Source organism: Hordeum vulgare, chromosome 7H, assembly GCF_904849725.1.
Source record: "Hordeum vulgare subsp. vulgare chromosome 7H, MorexV3_pseudomolecules_assembly, whole genome shotgun sequence".
Lineage (NCBI taxonomy): Eukaryota > Viridiplantae > Streptophyta > Magnoliopsida > Poales > Poaceae > Hordeum > Hordeum vulgare.
Window position 1 is genome coordinate 305,123,309 of NC_058524.1, and position 24,691 is coordinate 305,147,999.

At 42.2% G+C, this 24,691-nt stretch overlaps 1 protein-coding gene across 1 annotated transcript; it reads right to left on the minus strand.

Moving 5' to 3' along the window:
- Positions 1-2,560: 2,560 nt before the first annotated feature.
- LOC123411320 (exocyst complex component EXO70B1-like) lies at positions 2,561-5,017 on the minus strand. Its single transcript, XM_045104253.1, has one exon. It carries the CDS (start codon positions 5,000-5,002, stop codon positions 2,840-2,842), a length of 2,163 nt encoding a protein of 720 aa, XP_044960188.1. The 5' UTR covers positions 5,003-5,017; the 3' UTR covers positions 2,561-2,839.
- Positions 5,018-24,691: the final 19,674 nt, after the last annotated feature.

Here is a 24,691-nt window from a genome sequence, read left to right on the forward strand (position 1 = left end):
CCCTCCGATTCTACGATTTTGCTCATAGAATCTAAGTTTCTACGATCCTGATAGTTAAGATTCTATGATTCACGATCCTAGCAACGGAGCTCCGATCCGATTCAGAATCACGTTTCTGACAACTTTGTATACCCCGGCTGGGGCAGAAGGGCGCCCCGACGGCACCAAAAAAGCTAGGGCGCCGAGGGACGCGGCGCCCACGGCCGAACGGCTGCAAATTTCGATTGAGCAATACATCGCCGACGCCAAAAACAGTTGCCAAGAGGGAGAAGATATCCGACGCACGGTAGTCAGTGTTGAAGATGAACCGGAACGTCGAGCTCGGCCTTCTCAGGACCAACGTCGTCGCATAGAAGAGGAACACCAACCTGGCTTTCTTGATGGGGGCAGGCATGTCGACGATGAACGAGCAGGTGAAGGCATGGTACCTCGTGGAGCGCGGCATCATCTTCAACCAGATGCCCGCTCCGGCGGTGATCACGACGGTAACACCAACGACGATGCCGAGCCCGAGCACAGAAACCATCCCGACGACGAGCCCGACTATGCCGACGACGAGCCCAACCCCGGCCAGTCCCAGGGCAGAGGAGCCGCACTACGCCGAGCCGGCCGTTTGATTCGTTTCATGTCTGCTATCCCTTTCTTTTGATCGTCGAACTATTGAGTGTGTTTGATCGCCGAACTATGGCAATGCTGATCGCCAACTTGTGACATGATGATCGCCGAATTCGTGGCGTTTTTTTGACAGCGAAAAAGGCAAATTTGAAATAGTTGGCGTCTTACGGCCAAAATCTGAGGGCGCAGCTAAAAACTCGCTCGCCCCAGAACGAAAAAACGTTGGCGCAACACCAAAAGGCATTCGTCGGATGCACCTGTGTGTTGTGTGTGGGGGGGGGGGGGGAGGGGGGGCGCAAACGGTTAGAGTTGCTCTAATGAAATTCCTAAATTCCATTCAGCAGCTTAGGATCTCGTGTGTGTGTGGGGGGGGGGGGGGGGGCAAACGGTTGGAGTTGCTCTAATGAAATTCATTCAGCAGCTTAGGATCTTGTATGTGTGTGCGCGCGCCAAAGGGAGATCATGATATGCAGTGCGTTTACTTGTTGCCCTTGCTCCTGGCCTGCGTGAGAAACTGTTTTCATTCTTAGTTTCTTTGCTGAACTGCTCCTCCCATTGTACGAGACGGAGACCATTTTGCCTTTCATTCTGACCAATGGAACAGGGGAGGGGCTTCCCTTGTTCATCCAATAAAGATGTAGCATCTCTTCTATTTCCATTCGCCATGTGAAGACGCTGAACAATTCGGTGCATAGCACGGTCATGTGAGCATGCTGATCATGCTCCAGACTTGATCCACGAGTCTTTCTCTTTGATGTGTTATAAATAAAGCACTGATCTTAAAAAAAAATATCCCTAATAACCGAGCAACGACCAACTTTTCTTTTATTATTTCAAAAAAGAACTTCTCTTTTACCCATCTCATATCCAAATCACAAGTAAAAATAAGAGAAAAATCCTGCCAATTGTCAAAGCATTACACGGCCAGGTGCTATTTTGTCACATACTCATGGATGGCTACGTGAACTAGTAAAATATGCCTTTCAAATTGGTGGCATGCCCAGGTTCTAAGAACAAAGACAAATGAATCACCTACTTGAGGTACTCAAGATGGCAACAGCCAAAAGACATGAGGATTTTCAATTTACAAACTGCATAACAATAAATAGGCAGTAACATAGCATAAAGAAAAAACTGTGTAGTACATTCCTGGTTTGCAAGGGTTTCAATTTCTAACGCCCCAAAAAAGTTGTGCATTAGAGAAGCTAAAGATTAGCATTTAGAGTGATAAAATCATTTTACAAAATCATGTGGTACAAGAGTGATAAATATCTTTCAATTCTAACACCCGAAAAAGATGTGCATCAGAGAAACTCAAGATTGGCATTTAATGTAATAACATAATTTTACAAAATCATATGGTAGAAAAGAGTAAAAAAGAAAATTTTCTACCTCTAATCCACAAAGCACGGACTATCCAGATGATTGCTAATAACATAAAGACAACAAAAGCGCATTCAAAGCATTGGCATTAAATTGCATGGATTACATTTCCATGTACCCAGCATAGCTGAAAGAATAATAACACACTCTCTCTCTCTATCTCTATCTCTATCATAGCTTGCCACAAAACTAGTTAAGGTTTTCAACGGTGTAGAAGTTCTTAAAAATTCTGAAAAAATACTGAAACACCACACCTATAATATAACATGATCTAATGGAGCGATAAAAAAAATACAACTTTATGTGTCCTGGACAAAAAGAACAAGTAGGTCAACATATATTTTATGTCAGCGCAAGCTGAAATGCTTTTTTTTTTGCCGAGGACACATAAATACATATTTTCTCAATCCCTCCGTTAGATCATCTTGTTACGTTAGAGATATGCTACAGTATTTATTTCATATATTTTGGTAACTTTGAAACCGTTAAAAGCTTAGCGAGCCTAAACTAGTTCTGTGACAAACTATGGTAGACACAATTATATGTTTATCTGGAATGAAAATACTTTATCGACATGCTACTGGCCAGTAATATGTAATAATAATCGTGTAACAAATGGACAAGTTGGCTTACAGAGGAAGACCCATGGAGATTGACAGCTTCACCAGATCACAAAATGACGTAAGAACTGGCATGTCTGTTTATCGACCATGGGTTCATCACCAACCATATTGTCAAATATCAGAGAGTAGACAGAGCTCCAACTGCCAGCAGTTGATCCCCCTGAAGAATCAAAGAATACAAAGCCACAACACACCAGTCGAATAAATGTACATGAATTTCATCCATGAGATTTCCTCCTATTATGCGGGGAAGGAGGAGCCCCTTCAAAGAAATCATTCACGGCATTCTCAAGGTCCTCAGCTGAGTGCTTGATGTACAACTCTGGATGCTTCCCATTCTCTATATGATGCCGAAACCTGCCAAGGAACGACCTGTATGCTGGCAAGAGCTTCTCTGATATTGAGATCCTCAGCTCCTCCCTCAGCTGCGTGTCCGGCACGAACCACCCAGATTGCACCCTATGTGCATCCTCAAATGCAGCATTGAAGGACTTGAATCGCTCCCGTAGAGCTGACTTGGATATTCCTGACGAGAAGCCACCACTTACATGAAGACCCTCATCTCGCAAACAATTCAGGATTTTTAACCATGACGTCCGCTGGTAATTTGTGGCGGCCACTGTGAACTTTCCTGTAAGCCGCTTCAAGTAATCATCACCAATCATGCTCCAGAGGTCAGGTGAATCCTTCACCTTGTGCACAATATAGTGTATATTGTTCATCAAGAACAAATGTGAGAGAGCCGTGTCCTTGTAGAGTGACGCCTTGCTCTCAAGGTTGTGTTCAAGGACAACAATGATCCAAATGATATGGGCTGCAAGCGGTGACTGATTCTCATGCTCGGGTAGTTCGAGGTAGCACAAGGATGGCACAAGCTCATTGCCTTCAGCAGCAAGCCGTGTACTTGCCGACGGACGTGATACAATCAGCTCGGTGAGCGTGGCCTTGTATTCGGAAATGAGGCTGCTATAGTTCATCACGTACCGAGTGAGCGGGTGGATGGTGCCACCAGGAACTGCAGTCTTGGGCGGGTCGCGGAGAACTGCGTTCTCAAACTCCGATAGTATTCCACGAACTGCATCTGCGAGGCGCGATCGGATCTCTACGGCCTGCACATATATCGATTCGGCTGCCTTGGAGGCACCGAAAATGTCGGAGACGTCAGGGAGCAGGTCAGATAGCGCGTCGTGGAGATCGATGATCTTGAAGAGCTTCTCGGGAGAGCGGCGTCCGATGCTGATGGCCTCGGCGAAGCCAAACAGCTGAAGCGCCGCACCCTTGACGGCTTCGACGAAGGGGGTGTCACGCGTGGCTGGAGCTGCGGTGACAACGGTGACATTGGAGATTGGGAGGTCATGGAAGACGTGGAAGGAGAGGCGGCGCTCGCTGGCAAAAACGCCGCGGACGGCGGCACGGGCAGCTCGGATCCATCGGCGGATCTTGGCCTCGAGAGCGTCCCACCCGAGGCGCTGGACATCACCGATGCTGAGCCGTTCGACGCCCAGCCGGCGGAGGGAGGCGTCCACGGCCGGCTTGCGAACGGAGGCGTACACCTGGGCACACTCGCGGCCGTACCCAGCCGCAGCCATTCGGGAGGCGATGGCGCGGAGGTCGGCAACGGCGTCGTCGGGGAGGAGGTCGATCTCACGGATGCTCCGGAGCGAGCGGTAGATGCTCCGCCGGCCGCCGCAGTAGGAGACGGAGTCATCTTCCTCAACAGCTGGGAGGTCCATGGATGAGACCGAGTTCGTTCGGTCGCTGGAGATAGAGAGGGATGTCAGGTCGGCGAGCACCTCGATCTCGAGGTCAAAAGCGCGGGACGAGAGCAAGTGGCGGAACTCGTCCTCGAGCCGCGCCATCGTGACCTGCACGGCGCTGCACCCGCCTCCACCAGCCGCCGCCCCCGACCCGGACGACAGCCGCCGCGGGCTCCCGACCACCGAGGGGGACGACGGAGCGAGGCGGCGGATGTTATCCACAGCACGGAGGAACCGCTCCGCCTCGGTCCGATCCCCTGCTCCGTCGAACAGCATCGGCTCGTACTCAACCGCCGCCGCCGCCGCCGCTGCCGCCGCTGCCGCCGTCGAAGCCAACGACGAATTCCACCGTATCACCACTTGCTCCGCCGCCTCCAGCTCCGCCGATCCATCCATAGTATCCAGTTGACTCCTCGCCTGCCGACTCTCCACCTCACCCTCCTCCAAGCTGGTCTTTCTTACCCGCAGCGGCGCGAATCCTGGGAGCCGCACGTGTGGGCGAACGCGCGCGCGCGCGTCTGAGCTATGGCGGACGAAGGATAGACCGAGCCGAGCTGGCTGGCTCAGCTGTGTGCTGCGCCCAGACTTTTCTTTTGACAAAGAACAATCAGCGTTGCATTTCATTCATATAGAAGGTGTTACAAAGGAAAAGTCATGGATGAACCCATGGTCATATAAACCCACTATGGAAATCATTTTTAATTTCCCAAAAAATCCAAAAGAATGTTCCATCTATACATATTCACATTCTATGTGCGCAAAGAAAATTTCATGAAAAATAACTTTTTGCTTGGCCTGTGCAACAAAGACAAGAAAATATGTCATGAAACTTTATTTAAAAGCATTGAAATTTATCTTTTTTTTGGAGGAAAAATAGAAAGAGATTCTTCCTTGGCAACTTTGTGCCGCCCACACATGTTATGAAGATGTATGTATGGAATTTTGTTTCATATTTTTTGACATTTTAAAACATGTTTAAAATCATATTTAGAAAGCGGGTTTATATACACATGGGTACAATACATCCACACTCGTGTTACAAAGCTTAAAATCAACACGCTACTAATTCAACTTCTCCGAGACATGCTGGTTCCAGCTACCGAAGTACATTTTGGCACCCAACGTCATCTAACCACGCATAACTTGTAGCATTAGCCGTATGGTTGCCATCCCACAACGCCCCATAAAATGAGGGAGTGTCGCATGGAAACAAGGTGATCCAAGGAAAATCAAACTCGCTAACCCAACATCAGGTGAACACCCACTAGTAGAAAACAGGGCTACCGTTCGGCCCTGGCCAGCCCATTAGAAGAACCGGGACCAATTGGGGGTATTAGACCCGGTTCGTGAGCCCAAAGGGCCAGCCGGGGCCTCGTGGGCATTGGTCCCGGTTCGTGTGGAACCATTTGTCCCGGTTCGAGCCATGAACCGGGACCAATGGTCCTCGCTGCTGGCCCACAACCATTGGTCCCGGTTCGTGGCTTGAACCGGGACAGAAGGGTTGGCTTTATTCCCGGTTCATGCCACGAATCGGGACAAATAACTTGCCTGCATATACCCACCGCCGCGGCAGAGCACTCCACAGTGCTCTGTTTTTGTCAAGCCGGCGAGGGGAGGGCATTTGGGTGCTCTAGTTCACCTCCTATGCACATGAGGTGTTCGATGAAATGCCCGAGCCACACTAGTTAAGCTTTATCCTCTCGAAACTAGACCTCCGAGCTCCATTTTCAACGAGATTTGTCTAGATTTAGGGGTCCGTCACGCCCCGTCCCCGCCCCGTCTTCACCGCCGTCGATCGCTCGCGCCGATCTCGTCGCCGGCACCACCGTGGTGAGCCTCTTGTTCTTATCTTCTTTCTGAAAGAAAAAAATTCTGACTTCAGATAGATACTTGTCTAATTTTCTTACTTCTATTATTCCTTGTTATTGTATAGTGCGACGGTTTTGGTATCCGCCCCCGTCAGCCCTCGTCCTGTCTATGATTCAGATGTGGTATATATTATCTTTTCATAACTATTTGGTTCATTTATTGTTTATGACAATTATGCCGACCAATGTGACATAGATTTTATTTATCTAGGAGGTTGTTGAACCGGAAATTCCAACCGACCCTATTGTCAAGAGGTTAAATTTAGTTGAAGAAGAAAACAATTACTTGAAAGAAAAAATAAGAAAAATTGAGGAGGAGAAGATGATATTGGAGTTGCATGTTGCGAATGTCGTCGATGATCACAAGATCAAGATGGATGCAATGCAGTTGAAGATTAAAAAGACTAGAAAATATGCCATTCATAACGAGGCTTGGTATCATTATGCAGTTGGATCAGTTGTTACCTTGGTTGCGGTTATGATCGCATTTGTTTTTGCATTGAAATGTTTTACATAATTTCAATGTATGGTTTAATTAGATTCTCTGGAGAGCTATATGTTGTTCAACGAGAATTATGTATGTACTTTGGTTTTAATGCTCTCGAGAACTATGTATGTACTTTGGTTTCAGAGTTCATTTCAAATGCTTTTCAACTTCATGATCTTACAGCTTTGAATGGTGCATTTTGAACACAGAAAAACAAGGGGGTTCAAATAAGTTCAAAAAAATTAAAATCCCTTTGTAACATACGAGTTTCCGTATGAAACCCTGATACTTCGAAGGAGATTGTCTGTTTTGTACACGAAGTGCATCCAGTTTTTGCCGTAAGCCTCTCTACTTTCTTGCACATGCTATGTGGGTGAAATGATGATACCATGCCAACTTGGAACCTTTTCAGAGTTCATTTCAAATGTTTTTAATATCATGGTCTTGTAGCTCAAAATAATCAGTAAATGCATGAAAAATAACAAATTAAGTCACAAAGGGTTGTAAATTGATGATGGCTTTGAGTGGTGCATTTTGAACACAGAAAAACAAGGGGGTTCAAATAAGTTCAAAAAAATTGAAATTCCTTTGTAACACACGAGTTTCCGTATGAAACCCGGATACTTCGAAGGAGATTGTCTGTTTTGTACACGAAGAGCATCCAGTTTTTGCCGTAAGCCTCTCTACTTTATTGCACATGCTATGTGGGTGAAATGATGATACCATGCCAACTTGGAACCTTTTCAGAGTTCATTTCAAATGCTTTTCAATTTCATGGTCTTATAGCTCAAAATAATCAGTAAATGCATAAAAAAAATCAACTGAAGTCAAAAAGGGTTGTAAACTGATGATGTGGCTTTGAACGGTGCATTTTGAACACAGAAAAACAAGGGGGTTCAAATAAGTTCAAAAAAATTGAAATCCCTTTGTAACAGACGAGTTTCCGTATGAAACCCTCATACTTCGAAGGAGATTGTCTCTTTTGTACACGAAGTGCATCCAGTTTTTGCCGTAAGCCTCTCTACTTTCTTGCTCATGCTATGTGGGTGAAATGATGATACCATGCCAACTTGGAACCTTTTCAGAGTTCATTTCAAATGTTTTACAATTTCATGGTCTTATAGCTCAAAATAATCAGTAAATGCAGGAAAAATAACAAATGAAGTCAGAAAGGGTTGTAAATTGATGATGTGGCTTTGAATGGTGCATTTTAAACACAGAAAAACAAGGGGGTTCAAATAAGTTCAAAAAATTGAAATCCCTTTATAACAGACGAGTTTCCGTATGAAACCTTGATACTTCGAAGGAGATTGTCTCTTTTGTACACGAAGTGCATCCAGTTTTTGCCGTAAGCCTCTCTACTTTATTGCACATGCTATGTGGGTGAAATTATGATACCATGCCAACTTGGAACCTTTTCAGAGTTCATTTCAAATGCTTTCCAATTTCATGGTCTTATAGCTCAAAATAATTAGTAAATCCATGAAAAATAACAAATGATGCCAGGAAGGGTTGTAAATTGATGATGTGGCTTTGAATGGTGCATTTTGAACACAGAAAAACAAGGGGTTTCTAATAAGTTCAAAAAATTGAAATCCCTTTGTAACAGACGAGTTTCCGTATGAAACCCGGATACTTCGAAGGAGATTGTCTGTTTTGTACACGAAGTGCATCCAGTTTTTGTTGTAAGACTCTCTACTTTATTGCACATGCTATGTGGGTGAAATGATGATACCATGCCAACTTGGAACCTTTTCAGAGTTCATTTCAAATGCTTTTCAATTTCATGGTCTTATAGCTCAAAATAATCAGTAAATGCATGAAAAATAACAAATGAAGTCAAAAAGGGTTGTAAACTGATGATGTGGCTTTGAACGGTGCATTTTGAACACAGAAAAACAAAAGGGTTCAAATAAGTTCAAAAAAATTGAAACCCCTTTGTAACAGACGAGTTTCCGTATGAAACCCTCATACTTCGAAGGAGATTGTCTGTTTTGTACACGAAGTGCATCCAGTTTTTGCCGTAAGCCTCTCTACTTTCTTGCTCATGCTATGTGGGTGAAATGATGATACCATGCCAACTTGGAACCTTTTCAGAGTTCATTTCAAATGTTTTACAATTTCATGGTCTTATAGCTCAAAATAATCAGTAAATGCATGAAAAAAATCAACTGAAGTCAAAAAGGGTTGTAAACTGATGATGTGGCTTTGAACGGTGCATTTTGAACACAGAAAAACAAGGGGGTTCAAATAAGTTCAAAAAAATTGAAATCCCTTTGTAACACACGAGTTTCCGTATGAAACCTTGATACTTCGAAGGAGATTGTTTGTTTTGTACACGAAGTGCATCCACTTTTTGTCGTAAGCCTCTCTACTTTCTTGCTCACGCTATGTGGGTGAAATGATGATACCATGCCAACTTGGAACCTTTTCAGAGTTCATTTCAAATGCTTTTCAATTTCATGGTCTTATAGCTCAAAATAATCAGTAAATCCATGAAAAATAACAAATGATGCCAGGAAGGGTTGTAAATTGATGATGTGGCTTTGAATGGTGCATTTTGAACACTGAAAAACAAGGGGGTTCAAATAAGTTCAAAAAAATTGAAATCCCTTTGTAACAGACGAGTTTCCGTATGAAACCCGGATACTTCGAAGGAGATTGTCTGTTTTGTACACGAAGTGCATCCAGTTTTTGCCGTAAGCCTCTCTACTTTATTGCACATGCTATGTGGGTGAAATGATGATACCATCCCAACTTGGAACCTTTTCAGAGTTCATTTCAAATGCTTTTCAATTTCATGGTCTTATAGCTCAAAATAATCAATAAATGCATGAAAAATAACAAATGAAGTCAAAAAGGGTTGTAAATTGATGATGTGGCTTTGAATGGTGCATTTTGAACACAGAAAAACAAGGGGGTTCAAATAAGTTCAAAAAAATTGAAACCCCTTTGTAACAGACGAGTTTCCGTATTAAACCCTCATACTTCGAAGGAGATTGTCTGTTTTGTACACGAAGTGCATCCAGTTTTTGCCGTAAGCCTCTTTACTTTCCTGCACATGCTATGTGGGTGAAATGATGATACTATGCCTACTTGGAACCTTTTCAGATTTCATTTCAAATGCTTTTCAATTTCATGGTCTTATAGCTCAAAATAATCAGTAAATGCATGAAAAAAATCAACTGAAGTCAAAAAGGGTTGTAAACTGATGATGTGGCTTTGAACGGTGCATTTTGAACACAGAAAAACAAGGGGGTTCAAATAAGTTCAAAAAAATTGAAATCCCTTTGTAACACACGAGTTTCCGTATGAAACCCTCATACTTCGAAGGAGATTGTTTGTTTTGTACACGAAGTGCATCCAGTTTTTGTCGTAAGCCTCTCTACTTTCTGGCTCATGCTATGTGGGTGAAATGATGATACCATGCCAACTTGGAACCTTTTCAGAGTTCATTTCAAATGCTTTTCAATTTCATGGTCTTATAGCTCAAAATAATCAGTAAATCCATGAAAAATAACAAATGATGCCAGGAAGGGTTGTAAATTGATGATGTGGCTTTGAATGGTGCATTTTGAACACAGAAAAACAAGGGGGTTCAAATAAGTTCAAAAAAATTGAAATCCCTTTGTAACAGACGAGTTTCCGTATGAAACCCGGATACTTCGAAGGAGATTGTCTGTTTTGTACACGAAGTGCATCCAGTTTTTGCCGTAAGCCTCTCTACTTTAGTGCACATGCTATGTGGGTGAAATGATGATACCATGCCAACTTGGAACCTTTTCAGAGTTCATTTCAAATGCTTTTCAATTTCATGGTCTTATAGCTCAAAATAATCAATAAATGCATGAAAAATAACAAATGAAGTCAAAAAGAGTTGTAAATTGATGATGTGGCTTTGAATGGTGCATTTTGAACACAGAAAAACAAGGGGGTTCAAATAAGTTCAAAAAAATTGAAACCCCTTTGTAACAGACGAGTTTCCGTATGAAACCCTCATACTTCGAAGGAGATTGTCTGTTTTGTACACGAAGTGCATCCAGTTTTTGCCGTAAGCCTCTCTACTTTCCTGCACATGCTATGTGGGTGAAAAGATGATACTATGCCTACTTGGAACCTTTTCAGAGTTCATTTCAAATGCTTTTCAATTTCATGGTCTTATAGCTTAAAATAATCAGTAAATGCATGAAAAAAATCAACTGAAGTCAAAAAGGGTTGTAAACTGATGATGTGGCTTTGAACGGTGCATTTTGAACACAGAAAAACAAGGGGGTTCAAATAAGTTCAAAAAAATTGAAATCCCTTTGTAACAGACGAGTTTTTGTATGAAACCCTCATACTTCGAAGGAGATTGTTTGTTTTGTACACGAAGTGCATCCAGTTTTTGCCGTAAGCCTCTCTACTTTCTTGCTCATGCTATGTGGGTGAAATGATGATACCATGCCAACTTGGAACCTTTTCAGAGTTCATTTCAAATGCTTTTCAATTTCATGGTCTTATAGCTCAAAATAATCAGTAAATGCACGAAAAAAATCAACTGAAGTCAAAAAGGGTTGTAAACTGATGACGTGGCTTTGAACGGTGCATTTTGAACACAGAAAAACAAGGGGGTTCAAATAAGTTCAAAAAAATTGAAATCCCTTTGTAACACACGAGTTTCCGTATTAAACCCTCATACTTCGAAGGAGATTGTCTGTTTTGTACACGAAGTGCATCCAGTTTTTGCCGTAAGCCTCTCTACTTTCTTGCACATGTTATGTGGGTGAAATGATGATACCATGCCAACTTGGAACCTTTTCAGAGTTCATTTCAAATGCTTTTCCATTTCATGGTCTTATAGCTCAAAATAATCAGTAAATGCACGAAAAATAACAAATGAAGTCAGGAAGGGTTGTAAATTGATGATGTGGCTTTGAATGGTGCATTTTAAACACAGAAAGACAAGGGGGTTTAAATATGTTCAAAAAATTGAAATCCCTTTGTAACAGACGAGTTTCCGTATGAAACCCTCATACTTCGAAGGAGATTGTCTCTTTTGTACACGAAGTGCATCCAGTTTTTGCCGTAAGCCTCTCTACTTTCTTGCACATGCTATGTGGGTGAAATGATGATACCATGCCAACTTGGAACCTTTTCAGAGTTCATTTCAAATGATTTTCAATTTCATGGTCTTATAGCTCAAAATAATGAGTAAATCCATGAAAAATAACAAATGATGCCAGGAAGGGTTGTAAATTGATGATGTGGCTTTGAATGGTGCATTTTGAACACGGAAAAACAAGGGGGTTCAAATAAGTTCAAAAAAATTGAAATTCCTTTGTAACACACGAGTTTCCGTATGAAACCCGGATACTTCGAAGGAGATTGTCTGTTTTGTACACGAAGTGCATCCAGTTTTTGCCGTAAGCCTCTCTACTTTATTGCACATGCTATGTGGGTGAAATGATGATACCATGCCAACTTGGAACCTTTTCAGAGTTCATTTCAAATGCTTTTCAATTTCATGGTCTTATAGCTCAAAATAATCAGTAAATGCATGAAAAATATCAACTGAAGTCAAAAAGGGTTGTAAACTGATGATGTGGCTTTGAACGGTGCATTTTGAACATAGAAAAACAAGGGGGTTCAAATAAGTTCAAAAAAATTGAAATCCCTTTGTAACAGACGAGTTTCCGTATGAAACCCTCATACTTCGAAGGAGATTGTCTGTTTTGTACACGAAGTGCATCCAGTTTTTGCCGTAAGCCTCTCTACTTTCTTGCTCATGCTATGTGGGTGAAATGATGATACCATGCCAATTGGAACCTTTTCAGAGTTCATTTCAAATGCTTTTCAATTTCATGGTCTTATAGCTCAAAATAATCAGTAAATGCATGAAAAAAACAAATGAAATTAAAAAGGGTTGTAAACTGATGATGTGGCTTTGAACGGTGCATTTTGAACACAGAAAAACAAGGGGGTTCAAATAAGTTCAAAAAATTGAAATCCCTTTGTAACAGACGAATTTCCGTATGAAACCCGGATACTTCGAAGGAGATTGTCTGTTTTCTACACGAAGTGCATCCAGTTTTTGCCGTAAGACTCTCTACTTTATTGCACATGCTATGTGGGTGAAATGATGATACCATGCCAACTTGGAACCTTTTCAGAGTTCATTTCAAATGCTTTTCAATTTCATGGTCTTATAGCTCAAAATAATCAGTAAATGCATGAAAAATAACAAATGAAGTCAAAAAGGGTTGTAAATTGATGATGTGGCTTTGAATGGTGCATTTTGAACACAGAAAAACAAGGGGGTTCAAATAAGTTCAAAAAAATTGAAACCCCTTTGTAACAGACGAGTTTCCGTATTAAACCCTGATACTCGGAGGAGATTGTTTGTTTTGTACACGAAGTGCATCCAGTTTTTGCCGTAAGCCTCTCTACTTTCTTGCACATGCTATGTGGGTGAAATGATGACACTATGCCAACTTGGAACCTTTTCAGAATTCAGTCCAAATGCTTTTCAATTTCATGGTCTTATAACTCAAAATAATCAGTAAATGCATGAAAAAAATCAATTGAAGTCAAAAAGGGTTGTAAACTGATGATGTGGCTTTGAACGGTGCATTTTGAACACAGAAAAACAAGGGGGTTCAAATAAGTTCAAAAAAATTGAAATCTCTTTGTAACAGACGAGTTTTCGTATGAAACCCTCATACTTCGAAGGAGATTGTTTGTTTTGTACACAAAGTGCATCCAGTTATTGCCGTAAGCCTCTCTACTTTCTTGCTCATGCTATGTGGGTGAAATGATGATACCATGGCAACTTGGAACCTTTTCAGAGTTCATTTCAAATGATTTTCAATTTCATGGTCTTATAGCTCAAAATAATCAGTGAATCCATGAAAAATAACAAATGATGCCAGGAAGGGTTGTAAATTGAAGATGTGGCTTTGAATGGTGCATTTTGAACACAAAAAAACAAGGGGGTTCAAATAAGTTCAAAAAAATTGAAATCCCTTTGTAACAGACGAGTTTCCGTATGAAACCCGGATACTTCGAAGGAGATTGTGTGTTTTGTACACGAAGTGCATCCAGTTTTTGCCGTAAGCCTCTCTACTTTATTGCACATGCTATGTGGGTGAAATGATGATACCATGCCAACTTGGAACCTTTTCAGGGTTCATTTCAAATGCTTTTCAATTTCATGGTCTTATAGCTCAAAATAATCAGTAAATGCATGAAAAATAACAAATGAAGTCAAAAAGGGTTGTAAATTGATGATGTGGCTTTGAATGGTGCATTTTGAACACAGAAAAACAAAAGGATTCAAATAAGTTCAAAAAAATTGAAACCCCTTTGTAACAGACGAGTTTCCGTATTAAACCATGATACTTCGAAGGAGATTGTCTGTTTTGTACACGAAGTGCATCCAGTTTTAGCCGTAAGCCTCTCTACTTTCGTGCACATGCTATGTGGGTGAAATGATGATACTATGCCTACTTGGAACCTTTTCAGAGTTCATTTCAAATGCTTTTCAATTTCATGGTCTTATAGCTCAAAATAATCAGTAAATGCATGAAAAATAACAAATGAAGTCAGAAAGGGTTGTAAATTGATGATGTTGCTTTGAACGGTGCATTTTGAACATAGAAAAACAAGGGGGTTCAAATAAGTTCAAAAAAATTGAAATCCCTTTGTAACAGACGAGTTTCCGTATGAAACCCTCATACTTCGAAGGAGATTATCTCTTTTGTACACGAAGTGCATCCAGTTTTTGCCGTAAGCCTCTCTACTTTCTTGCTCATGCTATGTGGGTGAAATGATGATACCATGCCAACTTGGAACCTTTTCAGAGTTCATTTTAAATGCTTTTCTTTCATGGTCTTATAGCTCAAAATAATCAGTAAATGCATGAAAAAAACAAATGAAATCAAAAAGGGTTGTAAACTGATGATGTGGCTTTGAACGGTGCATTTTGAACACAGAAAAACAAGGGGGTTCAAATAAGTTCAAAAAATTGAAATCCCTTTGTAACAGACGAGTTTCCGTATGAAACCCGGATACTTCGAAGGAGATTGTCTGTTTTGTACACGAAGTGCATCCAGTTTTTGCCGTAAGCCTCTCTACTTTCTTGCACATGTTATGTGGGTGAAATGATGATACCATGCCAACTTGGAACCTTTTCAGAGTTCATTTCAAATGCTTTTCCATTTCATGGTCTTATAGCTCAAAATAATCAGAAAATGCATGAAAAATAACAAATGAAGTCAGAAAGGTTTGTAAATTGATGATGTGGCTTTGAATGGTGCATTTTAAACACAGAAAGACAAGGGGGTTTAAATATGTTCAAAAAATTGAAATCCCTTTGTAACAGACGAGTTTCCGTATGAAACCCTGATACTTCGAAGGAGATTGTCTCTTTTGTACACGAAGTGCATCCAGTTTTTGCCGTAAGCCTCTCTACTTTCTTGCACATGCTATGTGGGTGAAATGATGATACCATGCCAACTTGGAACCTTTTCAGAGTTCATTTCAAATGATTTTCAATTTCATGGTCTTATAGCTCAAAATAATGAGTAAATCCATGAAAAATAACAAATGATGCCAGGAAGGGTTGTAAATTGATGATGTGGCTTTGAATGGTGCATTTTGAACACGGAAAAACAAGGGGGTTCAAATAAGTTCAAAAAAATTGAAATTCCTTTGTAACACACGAGTTTCCGTATGAAACCCGGATACTTCGAAGGAGATTGTCTGTTTTGTACACGAAGTGCATCCAGTTTTTGCCGTAAGCCTCTCTACTTTATTGCACATGCTATGTGGGTGAAATGATGATACCATGCCAACTTGGAACCTTTTCAGAGTTCATTTCAAATGCTTTTCAATTTCATGGTCTTATAGCTCAAAATAATCAGTAAATGCATGAAAAATATCAACTGAAGTCAAAAAGGGTTGTAAACTGATGATGTGGCTTTGAACGGTGCATTTTGAACATAGAAAAACAAGGGGGTTCAAATAAGTTCAAAAAAATTGAAATCCCTTTGTAACAGACGAGTTTCCGTATGAAACCCTCATACTTCGAAGGAGATTGTCTGTTTTGTACACGAAGTGCATCCAGTTTTTGCCGTAAGCCTCTCTACTTTCTTGCTCATGCTATGTGGGTGAAATGATGATACCATGCCAACTTGGAACCTTTTCAGAGTTCATTTCAAATGCTTTTCAATTTCATGGGCTTATAGCTCAAAATAATCAGTAAATGCATGAAAAAAACAAATGAAATTAAAAAGGGTTGTAAACTGATGATGTGGCTTTGAACGGTGCATTTTGAACACAGAAAAACAAGGGGGTTCAAATAAGTTCAAAAAATTGAAATCCCTTTGTAACAGACGAATTTCCGTATGAAACCCGGATACTTCGAAGGAGATTGTCTATTTTGTACACGAAGTGCATCCAGTTTTTGCCGTAAGACTCTCTACTTTATTGCACATGCTATGTGGGTGAAATGATGATACCATGCCAACTTGGAACCTTTTCAGAGTTCATTTCAAATGCTTTTCAATTTCATGGTCTTATAGCTCAAAATAATCAGTAAATGCATGAAAAATAACAAATGAAGTCAAAAAGGGTTGTAAATTGATGATGTGGCTTTGAATGGTGCATTTTGAACACAGAAAAACAAGGGGGTTCAAATAAGTTCAAAAAAATTGAAACCCATTTGTAACAGACGAGTTTCCGTATTAAACCCTGATACTCGAAGGAGATTGTTTGTTTTGTACACGAAGTGCATCCAGTTTTTGCCGTAAGCCTCTCTACTTTCTTGCACATGCTATGTGGGTGAAATGATGATACTATGCCAACTTGGAACCTTTTCAGAGTTCAGTCCAAATGCTTTTCAATTTCATGGTCTTATAACTCAAAATAATCAGTAAATGCATGAAAAAAAATCAATTGAAGTCAAAAAGGGTTGTAAACTGATGATGTGGCTTTGAACGGTGCATTTTGAACACAGAAAAACAAGGGGGTTCAGATAAGTTCAAAAAAATTGAAATCTCTTTGTAACAGACGAGTTTTCGTATGAAACCCTCATACTTCGAAGGAGATTGTTTGTTTTGTACACGAAGTGCATCCAGTTTTTGCCGTAAGCCTCTCTACTTTCTTGCTCATGCTATGTGGGTGAAATGATGATACCATGCCAACTTGGAACCTTTTCAGAGTTCATTTCAAATGATTTTCAATTTCATGGTCTTATAGCTCAAAATAATCAGTGAATCCATGAAAAATAACAAATGATGCCAGGAAGGGTTGTAAATTGATGATGTGGCTTTGAATGGTGCATTTTGAACACAAAAAAACAAGGGGGTTCAAATAAGTTCAAAAAAATTGAAATCCCTTTGTAACAGACGAGTTTCCGTATGAAACCCGGATACTTCGAAGGAGATTGTGTGTTTTGTACACGAAGTGCATCCAGTTTTTGCCGTAAGCCTCTCTACTTTATTGCACATGCTATGTGGGTGAAATGATGATACCATGCCAACTTGGAACCTTTTCAGAGTTCATTTCAAATGCTTTTCAATTTCATGGTCTTATAGCTCAAAATAATCAGTAAATGCATGAAAAATAACAAATGAAGTCAAAAAAGGGTTGTAAATTGATGATGTGGCTTTGAATGGTGCATTTTGAACACAGAAAAACAAGGGGGTTCAAATAAGTTCAAAAAAATTGAAACCCCTTTGTAACATACGAGTTTCCGTATTAAACCCTGATACTTCGAAGGAGATTGTCTGTTTTGTACACGAAGTGCATCCAGTTTTTGCCGTAAGCTTCTCTACTTTCCTACACATGCTATGTGGGTGAAATGATGATAGTATGCCTACTTGGAACCTTTTTCAGAGTTCATTTCAAATGCTTTTCAATTTCATGGTCTTATAGCTCAAAATAATCAGTAAATGCATGAAAAAAATCAACTGAAGTCAAAAAGGGTTGTAAACTGATGATGTGGCTTTGAACGGTGCATTTTGAACACAGAAAAACAAGGGGGTTCAAATAAGTTCAAAAAAATTGAAATCCCTTTGTAACAGACGAGTTTCCGTATGAAACCCCCATACTTCGAAGGAGATTGTTTGTTTTGTACACGAAGTGCATCCAGTTTTTGCCGTAAGCCTCTCTACTTTCTTGCTCATGCTATGTGGGTGAAATGATGAGACCATGCCAACTTGGAACCTTTTCAGAGTTCATTTCAAATGCTTTTCAATTTCATGGTCTTATAGCTCAAAATAATCAGTAAATGCACGAAAAATAACAAATGAAGTCAGAAAGGGTTGTAAATTGATGATGTGGCTTTGAATGGTGCATTTTAAACACAGAAAAACAAGGGGGTTCAAATAAGTTCAAAAAAATTGAAACCCCTTTGTAAGAGACGAGTTTCCGCATGAAACCCTCATACTTCGAAGGAGATTGTTTGTTTTGTACACGAAATGCATCCAGTTTTTGCCGTAAGCCTCTCTACTTTCATGCATATGCTATGTGGGTGAAATGATGATACTATGCCAACTTAGAACCTTTTCAGAGTTCATGTCAAATGCTTTTCAATTTCATGGTCTTATAGCTCAAAATAATTAGTAAATGCATGAAAAATAACAAATGAAGTCAAAAAGGGTTGTAAACTAATGATGTGGCTTTGAACGGTGCATTTCGAACACAGAAAAACAAGGGGGTTCAAATAAGTTCAAAAAAATTGAAAGCCCTTTGTAACACACGAGTTTCCGTATGAAACCCTCATACTTCGAAGGAGATTGTCTGTTTTGTACACGAAGTGCATCCAGTTTTTGCCGTAAGCCTCTCTACTTTCTTGCACATGTTATGTGGGTGAAATGATGATACCATGCCAACTTGGAACCTTTTCAGAGTTCATTTCAAATGCTTTTCAATTTCATGGTCTTATAGCTCAAAATAATCAGTAAATGCATAAAAAATAACAAATGAAGTCAGAAAGGGTTGTAAATTGATGATGTGGTTTTGAATGGTGCATTTTAAACACAGAAAAACAAGGGGGTTTAAATATGTTCAAAAAATTGAAATCCCTTTGTAACAGACGAGTTTCCATATGAAACCCTGATACTTCGAAGGAGATTGTCTCTTTTGTACACGAAGTGCATCCAGTTTTTGCCGTTAGCCCCTCTAAATTCTAGCACATGCTTTGTGGGTGAAATGATGATACCATGCCAACTTGGAACCTTTTCAGAGTTCATTTCAAATGATTTTCAATTTCATGGTCTTATAGCTCAAAATAATGAGTAAATCCATGAAAAATAACAAATGATGCCACGAAGGGTTGTAAATTGATGATGTGGCTTTGAATGGTGCATTTTGAACATGAAAAAACAAGGGGGTTCAAATAAGTTCAAAAAAATTGAAATCCCTTTGTAATAGACGAGTTTCCGTATGAAACGCTCATACTTCGAAGGAGATTGTGTGTTTTGTACACGAAGTGCATCCAATTTTTGCCGTAAGCCTCTCTACTTTCTTGCACATGCTATGTGGGTGAAATGGTGATACCATGCCAACATGGAACCTTTTCAGAGTTCATTTTCAAATGCTTTTCAATTTCATGGTCTTATAGCTCAAAATAACCAGCAAATGCATGAAAAATTACAAATGAAGTCAAAAAGGGTTGTAAATTGATGATGTGGCTTTGAATGGTGCATTTTGAACACAGAAAAACAAGGGGGTTCAAATAAGTTCAAAAAAATTGAAATCCCTTTGTAACAGACGAGTTTCCGTATGAAACCCGGATACTTCGAAGGAGATTGTCTGTTTTGTACACGAAGTGCATCCAGTTTTTGCCGTAAGCCTCTCTACTTTCTTGCACATGCTATGTGGGTGACATGATGATACCATGCCAACTTGGAACCTTTTCAGAGTTCATTTCAAATGCTTTTCAATTTCATGGTCTTATAGCTCAAAATAATCAGTAAATGCATGAAAAATAACAAATGAAATCAAAAAGGGTTGTAAACTGATGATGTGGCTTTGAACGGTGCATTTTGAACACAGAAAAACAAGGGGGTTCAAATAAGTTCAAAAAAATTTAAATCCCTTTGTAACAGACGAGTTTCCCTATGAAATCGTGATACTTCGAAGGAGATTGTCTGTTTTGTACACGAAGTGCATCCAGTTTTTGCCGTAAGCCTCTCTACTTTCTTGCACATGCTATGTGGGTGAAATGATGATACCATGCCAACTTGGAACCTTTTCAGAGTTCATTTCAAATGCTTTTCAATTTCATGGTCTTATAGCTCAAAATAATGAGTAAATGCATGAGAAATAACAAATGAAGTCAGAAAGGGTTGTAAATTGATGATGTGGCTTTGAATGGTGCATTTTAAACACAGAAAAACAAGGGGGTTCAAATAAGTTCAAAAAATTGAAATCCCTTTGTAACAGACGAGTTTCCGTATGAAACCATGATACTTCGAAGGAGATTGTCTCTTTTGTACACGAAGTGCATCAAGTTTTTGCCGTAAGCCTCTCTACATTCTCGCACATGCTATGTGGGTGAAATTATGATACCATGCCAACTTGGAACCTTTTTAGAGTTCATTTCAAATGATTTTCAATTTCATGGTCTTATAGCTCAAAATAATCAGTAAATCCATGAAAAATAACAAATGATGCCAGGAAACGTTGTAAATTGATGATGTGGCTTTGAAAGGTGCATTTTGAACACGGAAAAACAAGGGGCTTCAAATAAGTTCAAAAAAATTGAAATCCCTTTGTAACAGACGAGTTTTAGTATGAAACCCTGATACTTCGAAGGAGATTGTCTGTTTTGTACACGAAGTGCATCCAGTTTTTGCCGTAAGCCTCTCTACTTTCTTGCACATGCTATGTGGGTGAAATGATGATACCATGCCAACTTGGAACCTTTTCAGAGTTCATTTCAAATGCTTTTCAATTTCATGGTCTTATAGCTCAAAATAATCAGTAAATGCATGAAAAATAACAAATTATGTCAGAAAGGGTTGTAAATTGATGATGTGGCTTTGAATGGTGCATTTTGAACACAGAAAAACAAGGGGGTTCAAATAAGTTCAAAAAAAATTGAAATCCCTTTGTAAGAGACGAGTTTCCGTATGAAACCCGGATACTTCGAAGGAGATTTTCTGTTTTGTACATGAAGTGCATCCAGTTTTTGCCGTAAGCCTCTCTACTTTATTGCACATGCTATGTGGGTGAAATTATGATACCATGCCAACTTGGAACCTTTTCAGAGTTCATTTCAAATGCTTTTCAATTTCATGGTCTTATAGCTCAAAATAATCAGTAAATTCATGAAAAATAACAAATAAAGTCAGAAAGGGTTGTAAATTGATGATGTGGCTTTGAATGGTGCATTTTGAACACAGAAAAACAAGGGGGTTCAAATAAGTTCAAAAAAATTGAAATCTCTTTGTAAGAGACGAGTTTCCGTATAAAACCCTGGTACTCCGAATGTCGTGGGTATAAGTCTGACAGTAGATGTGTAGGGTACGAAAGGATGGGCAGAGCCTTAGCTACGGCGAGGTTTTATGAGTTCAGGCCCCTCTACGGTGGAGGTAAAAGCCCTACGTCTCAGTGCTCTTGGGAGCTTAGTGTCGAGTGGAATATAGGATTACAGTAAATGCCAACCTCTGTACCAGTGGGGAAGGGCCGCTTATATAGAGTGCGCTGCCCTTCACAACGGCCCGGTGGACAGGGGTGGAATAGTGGCGAATAAATGCCTACATTACAGGCAACGTATGCCTTAAATGCTAATAATGGTGTATGAAAACGTATGACCGTTGCCCTCCTGGGAGGTTACGATGTACAGAGTGGAATTTAGTCGGTACGTTAAATACGCTCCGAATGCTCGTCACCGATTGGATGATGGGGGAGTCCTTAGTTCAGTCGGAACTGTCTAAGGGCCTTGTCCCCTATGAAGGGTAGTCCTTGGGTAGGACCTATAGGGCAGGCCTATGACCCTACCCTGGGACTATAACCCCATCATTAGTCCCCGAATGGATCGGGGTTGGAACGACGAAGTGATGCTTGGAGTACGGATCCGACTGGTATGGATGTGACTTTGGCGTTGTTTGCCTCGATCCATTTTGTCCTTTCGACCAGTGATCCGAGTGAATATACTAGTGAAACGAACCGTCAGGGGCCGAGTGCTTCCGCGGAATCTTTCGATGTGACCGGTCCAACTGACACCGGCAGATTTTCCGGGACCCCAAATTTCGGTTGCCGCGCGCTCAGTGGGGATGACGACATCGCCATCGAGTAGTTTCTGCCGCCTCGATTACCACGCCGTTATCTTCTCCACTAACATCGCAGCAGCCGGTCGGGGGATAAGATTTCAGGGCCACGTGTTAGTGACTCAGTCGGAAGTTTATTTAAGTCTCTCCGGCGGGGGTTTCTTGTTGCGCTGCCCTTGTTACTCGCATTCATCTCGCTCCTCCTGTAGCTACCTGCACGCTCCAAGCCTCCTCCTTCCTCTCCTCCTCGCCGGATCTGTTGCCTTCACCATGACGAAGGGACAGACCAGCAAACTCGAGTCGCAGAAGAAGAAGAAGAAGGGGGCGGCCCCTGCTCAGCGGCGATAGCGGGCACTGCCGGCGGGTTCGATCCAGGGGATTTCCTCCCTTCCACGGTGATGGCGGACGACTTGCTGGAGCTAGTGGAGCACGACATGATCGCCAACAAGTCGTGGAGGCTGCCGGCGGAGGGCGAGACGGAGCCGGCGCCGCAGGAGGGGGAGCGCATCCTGCTGCTCAGCCACGTGTTCAGGGGCTTCTCCCTGCCTCCCCACCCCTTCTTCAGAGGTATTATGAATCACTTCGGGGTGCAGCTCCATCATTTTCCTCCGAACGCGATAGCCTATCTTGCCGCATTCCTCACCCTTTCTGAGTGCTTCATTGGATGCCCCCCCCATTGGGGGCTCTTTAAGTACATCTTCTCCGCTAGGTCCCAGACTGTCAAAAAGCTTAGCCAGTCGGACAATAAAACCCATCTCCTCTAGCTCTGTGGGGGCTTAGGCTTCCAGAAGAAAACGAAGAGTAGCTACCCCCCTCTCCAGTTGTCCGAGTCAGTTAGGAACTGGCAGTCGACCTGGTTCTATTGCCAGGACATTGCTTGTCCGAATGTCGTGGCTGGGTTGCCACCCTTTAGCCTAGACCGTCCGGCCCCTCCCAGGCAGCTTGCGCTCTCAAAGGTGGAAAAGATCCAGATCCAACCTCTGGTCGACACGCTGATAGCTGTTGTCCGCAAGGGAGTCACCGGCACAGATTTGTTGGAGACTTTTCTGGGTCGGCGCATCCAGCCGCTGCAAGCCCGACACCACGCCATGTGGCATTATACGGGGCCTGAGGATTCCACTCGGACTCATCCAGAATGCGTGACCGGGGAGGTTGTGACAGCGTGGGTCCGCGGCATCACAGGCGCATGCGACAACCTCAAAGGAGCCCGACGGGTGAAGCCCTTCCGCGTCGATAATCCTCCTCCGAATGAGGTGAGCACCTCTTGTCGAGTGCTTTCAATCTTCTTAGATTTGTCGCTTTTCTTGTACCACCGCCTGACGTCTGACGTTGCCGATTGTGTTTTCTGCAGGAGTGGACCAACTGGTATTCTCCCGTCTTGAAGGGGAATCCAGCTGAGGAAGAGGAGGGCAGCCAGGAGGGCAGCGTGGATAGCGCCGAGTACGTCTCCGACAGTGGGGAGACGGAGGAGGAGACTGAAGAGGAGGAGGGGGAGGTTGGGGAGCAGAGCTCGCCACCTCCACCATCAAAGCCTCGAACTAAGCGCCATCACGAACCTGTGGCTCCGCTGGCTCCTCCAGCGGCCCCGAGTGCTCCGCCAGCCTCTCCCGTGGCTCCGAGTGTTCGGAGCATGAAGAGGACTAGGGACGCTGCTGCCGAGCCCACTGATCAGCCGTCCAAGGTGGCAAAACCTAGCGGGCCCAAGCCTCGGAAAGCTTTGCGTCGGATGAGGATCGCTGTTGAGTCGCCTCAGCGTAAGTGTCTTGTTCTCCCATCTTGCTTCAGTATCTAGTTGAACTCATGCTTATCCGTCGAGTGGATTTTACTCGACAGAGCTGCTACCTCCGCCACCTCTCTGTCGCGCCAAGATGATGATCCCATGGACACGAATAACGCTGCCACATCCCAGCAAGGTATGCTGTCTCGACTCCGAGAGTTTGTATTATTGTTTCGAGAGCGCTGTCTTTAATCTTGCCCCTTTTCTGTAATTCCATGTTGTTCAGTCGGGCTTCCTTCAGAGGTGATTCACCTGGAGGACGACGACCAAAGGGGGTCAGGGCCAGCTTTGGCGCCTGTCCTTGAGGTTGTCCCATCTGCTGCTGCTCCCACCATGGACGTGCCGCCGACCGAGACGATGCCGTCGACTGAGACGGTGCCCCTCGCGGCGGAACCGACTGGAGCGGAACTTGGGATGCCCAAGGAGTCTTCTGTCGTGCCGGGTCCGTCGACCGTCTAGTACGACGCCCGACACCTCCCGGAAGACCAAGTGGGGGCCGCCAAGGAGGCCATGGTGCAGGTGGAGCTAATGGTGGGTGACGCCAAGGGAGCGTATGACTCCATCACATCTTTGTACAAGAGAAGCTTGGAGCTCCGGGACGATATCCGAGTAAGTGCGCTAGTAAGTGTTTACTTTCCTCTTGTTACCCACTGGGGGTTTCAGTGATAGACTCGGATATAGTAGGATGTTTTTGCAGTGGGTTCACTCCGAGTGAACCCAGTGGGTGTAGTCCCCGAGACTTCTGTCGAGTGCTTGCATCGAAAGTTGTCTTTATATGTATTTTCCGTGACCTGAGCATATCAGAGCTGATCTGCCCGAATGGTACCACTGGGGGCACTCCGAGTGCACCCACTGGGTGTAGTCCTCGAGAGTAGTGTTACTCAGGTCGGGTAATAATAGTCTCATAGATTTGTCTGTTTGTCA

Bases quoted from the DNA above. Each gene is read 5' to 3' on its own strand.
- LOC123411320 (XM_045104253.1), bottom strand. From the start codon at position 5,002: ATGAAATGCAACGCTGATTGTTCTTTGTCAAAAGAAAAGTCTGGGCGC.